This window comes from Hordeum vulgare, chromosome 4H (genome assembly GCF_904849725.1).
Source record: "Hordeum vulgare subsp. vulgare chromosome 4H, MorexV3_pseudomolecules_assembly, whole genome shotgun sequence".
Lineage (NCBI taxonomy): Eukaryota > Viridiplantae > Streptophyta > Magnoliopsida > Poales > Poaceae > Hordeum > Hordeum vulgare.
In genome coordinates, this window is record NC_058521.1 from 559215794 (window position 1) to 559218697 (window position 2904).

Genomic DNA, 2904 nt, shown 5'->3' on the forward strand with positions numbered 1-2904 from the left:
GCTTCATTTTGATGTGATTGGGCATGCAATCCGACACGTGGCGTGCTGTATGGATCGGATAGGAGTATATTTAAATTTAAATTTACTAACGAAGATTACATTGGATGTCGTCCTCCCACATCCATGTGGGTAGACTGTCCCCAGTCCGCGGACGGATGCGAGAAGAAATTTATGGATCACCGCCGGAGATGCTCTAACAAAACTATTTCTATATCCATCGAGTTACCTATAGTCAGTAATTTGGACAATAGTTTGTGGGAAAAAAAAGACAATAGATTTGAAAAGTATCGAGGAGCGCCATCTCAAACGGAACCTACCTTGACTTTGCCTGGCTCCTCGCTGCCAAGTCAATATTGGAAGCCCCCATAAAACCTCATCATCTCCCTACCAACTAACCGTACGCATCCATCCGCCTCTTTAAGCTCCATCATCACAACCGCCCACACACACGGGGGGGGCGCAGAGACCGGAAACACCAACGGGCAGCAGCAAAGCAGTAGCACTAGTGGTTGCAGCAGAGTCCAGAGAGAAATCAAGAAACCAAGATGAGACGGCTCGCCGGCGGCGCCGCCCTGCTCCTCTTCCTCCTCCTCCTGGCCATCACCGCCAGGCCTGCCGCCGCCGACTTCTTCTCCCCTCTCAGCCCCCTCCTCGCCCCCGTCATGGGTAAGTCTCCTCGCGCACTTCTCCCCCCCGCCCCTCCCAACGCCGCCGGCGGTGTTAATTACGAGCTTGGCCGTGGTTTCTAACCTGGAGTTGTGTGGCCGAGGTGAGCAGGGTCGCTATGCAAGGCGGTGGCCTGCGGGAAGGGGAACTGCACGGTGACGACGGGGCTGCCGGGGTACAGGTGCGACTGCGAGCCCGGGTGGACGCAGATGCACGTCGGCGACAGCCTCAGGTTCCTGCCCTGCGTCATCCCCAACTGTAAGTGCGTCCTTTCTCTTCCTTCATCAATGGGCGGGCAGGCAGGCCCAGATAGGCCGGAAATGTCTGTTGTACCGGTGGCGGTGCATAACTGCATAACACCTACGCCTTGGGATGGCTAATCTGTCAGCACCTTTTCTGTAGTCGTGTGCACACCTGCAGTTTGGTATGCAAATGGCCATCATGTACTGCTTCTACCTTCAGAGGACGAATGATTCTGACCCACGATTAGCTTCTGAATACATACCCTTGTTTTGTTGTAAAATCAGTTCTCAGGAAAGTAGAATAGTTCAGCAATCTGAACTGCACCAGAACTCTGAATGGTTTATATGTATCTCGAATACATGGTGATGTGGACTTGCAGAGTCACGAAGTCCATTTTGTACTCCAAAAGGATGTCCACTTTTTAGTCTGAATAAAGTCGACTTTTAGGCACTGAAAGTCCACATGTACATAAATCTCATTGGTCCACGGAAACGCGTAATAATCCAAGTTTCTCAATCCTGTTTGCTGTCTCTATTGTTGAAACAGGCATGGGCATTTATTTTGAATATGTATCTCTATCAATCAGAATAGGGAATAGTTACTTTTGAATGCTTGTGCCTTCGTGTCATCTTCAGATTTACTTTTCAGTCTCCTACACCTGAAGGAACACTTGTGTATACTAATCCAGTGCGCATAAATTAAACAATATTACCTTTGCAGAAAATTTAACAGAGTTTGCTCATATCATCCTGCATAACCAACAAAAGCATATCCCTGTAGGTACCATTGATCGTTCATGTTCTAACGACACTTCAGCCCCATCACCGGCGCCTTCACCCAAAAATGTCTCCATCTCGGCAAACCGTAACTACTACTGCACCCTACCACTGCTTGTTTTCTTATTTGTACATCTTATGATCGTGTTGTTTTCATTTAATCTGTAGTCATGTTGATTGATCTCTACGTGTGCAATCTTATATACAGCTTGTGACTTGGCTTATTGTGGTTCCGGGGGCACATGCAAGAACGCCACGGGGCTCAGCTACCACTGCGAGTGCAAGGAGGGCTTCAGCAATGTTTTGAACATGACCACAATGCCTTGTTTTCAAGACTGTAAGATCATAAGGGCACAAGCAACTTCCCATCTGTACAACCAAACCACGCACCTCACTTCTAACTCCGGGCATCATTTCAGGTTCTTATGGAGCGGATTGCGCAGCCATCGGGATCTTACCATCCACAAACTCCACTTCTACAGCACAACCAGCTGGCTCCGCAAGCGTTTCAAACAATTGCAATGCACCTGTTCCAGGTATAAAAGTCTCACTTCAGATATGTCTCAACATCTGCATCGGTTGTATATACCAGTTAATTTACTTTTTTCGCCGTTGTTATAACATTTGCAGGATCTGTTTTGTGGCAAATTCTACTTCCTCTGCTGATGTTAGCCTCCCTTGCTATGGGTCAGGCGACATAAACAGAGGATGGTTTATACCACGGTACAGCACTAGAGAGAGTATTTGTTCACGGACAGGGTAGAGCTTTTAGCCTGTTAGAGATGTACGTTGTTGGTGTATGTCGCTGCTGCATTATTTCTTTGCACTCGTTGATTCTTCTACAGTGAGACTTGATGATTAGTGTGAAAATGGAATAAAATATAATGTTAAATAAACCCATTGCCTACTTGATCGTTGGTTGGTTGAAACTTTTCGTGTTCTTATTTCTGATGTCAATTTCTTCAGTGGTGCGATTCTACAAGCTATATAATCAAAACAAAAAGAAGTCTGATCTTTTTTAGAGATTACATTCTGCAGTATCAGTACCGGGCCACAAAATGTAAGAACAAGCTATGAAGTACTCCCTCCGTTCCTAAATATAAGTCTTTCTAGAGGTTTCTCTAGTGGACTATAAACGAATGTATATAGACATACTTTAAAATATAGATTCACTCATTTTGCTCTGTATGTAGACCCCTGAAAAAAATCTTTTAAAAGA

The 2904-nt window shown here is 45.9% G+C and overlaps 1 protein-coding gene across 1 annotated transcript; it reads left to right on the top strand.

Moving 5' to 3' along the window:
• Positions 1–402: 402 nt before the first annotated feature.
• On the top strand, positions 403–2581 carry LOC123447020 (neurogenic locus notch homolog protein 1). The gene is made up of 6 exons (XM_045123576.1): positions 403–666; positions 778–924; positions 1690–1773; positions 1894–2022; positions 2105–2221; positions 2316–2581. The coding sequence occupies exons 1-6, from the start codon at positions 546–548 to the stop codon at positions 2384–2386; spliced, it is 669 nt and encodes a 222-aa protein (XP_044979511.1). The 5' UTR covers positions 403–545; the 3' UTR covers positions 2387–2581.
• The last annotated feature ends 323 nt before the right edge of the window (positions 2582–2904 follow it).

Coding starts and splice junctions, on each gene's coding strand:
- LOC123447020 (XM_045123576.1), top strand. CDS start 546: ATGAGACGGCTCGCCGGCGGCGCCGCCCTGCTCCTCTTCCTCCTCCTC. Junction 925..1,689: donor GCCCTGCGTCATCCCCAACT/GTAAGTGCGTCC, acceptor ATATCCCTGTAG/GTACCATTGATCGTTCATGT. Junction 2,222..2,315: donor TTGCAATGCACCTGTTCCAG/GTATAAAAGTCT, acceptor TAACATTTGCAG/GATCTGTTTTGTGGCAAATT.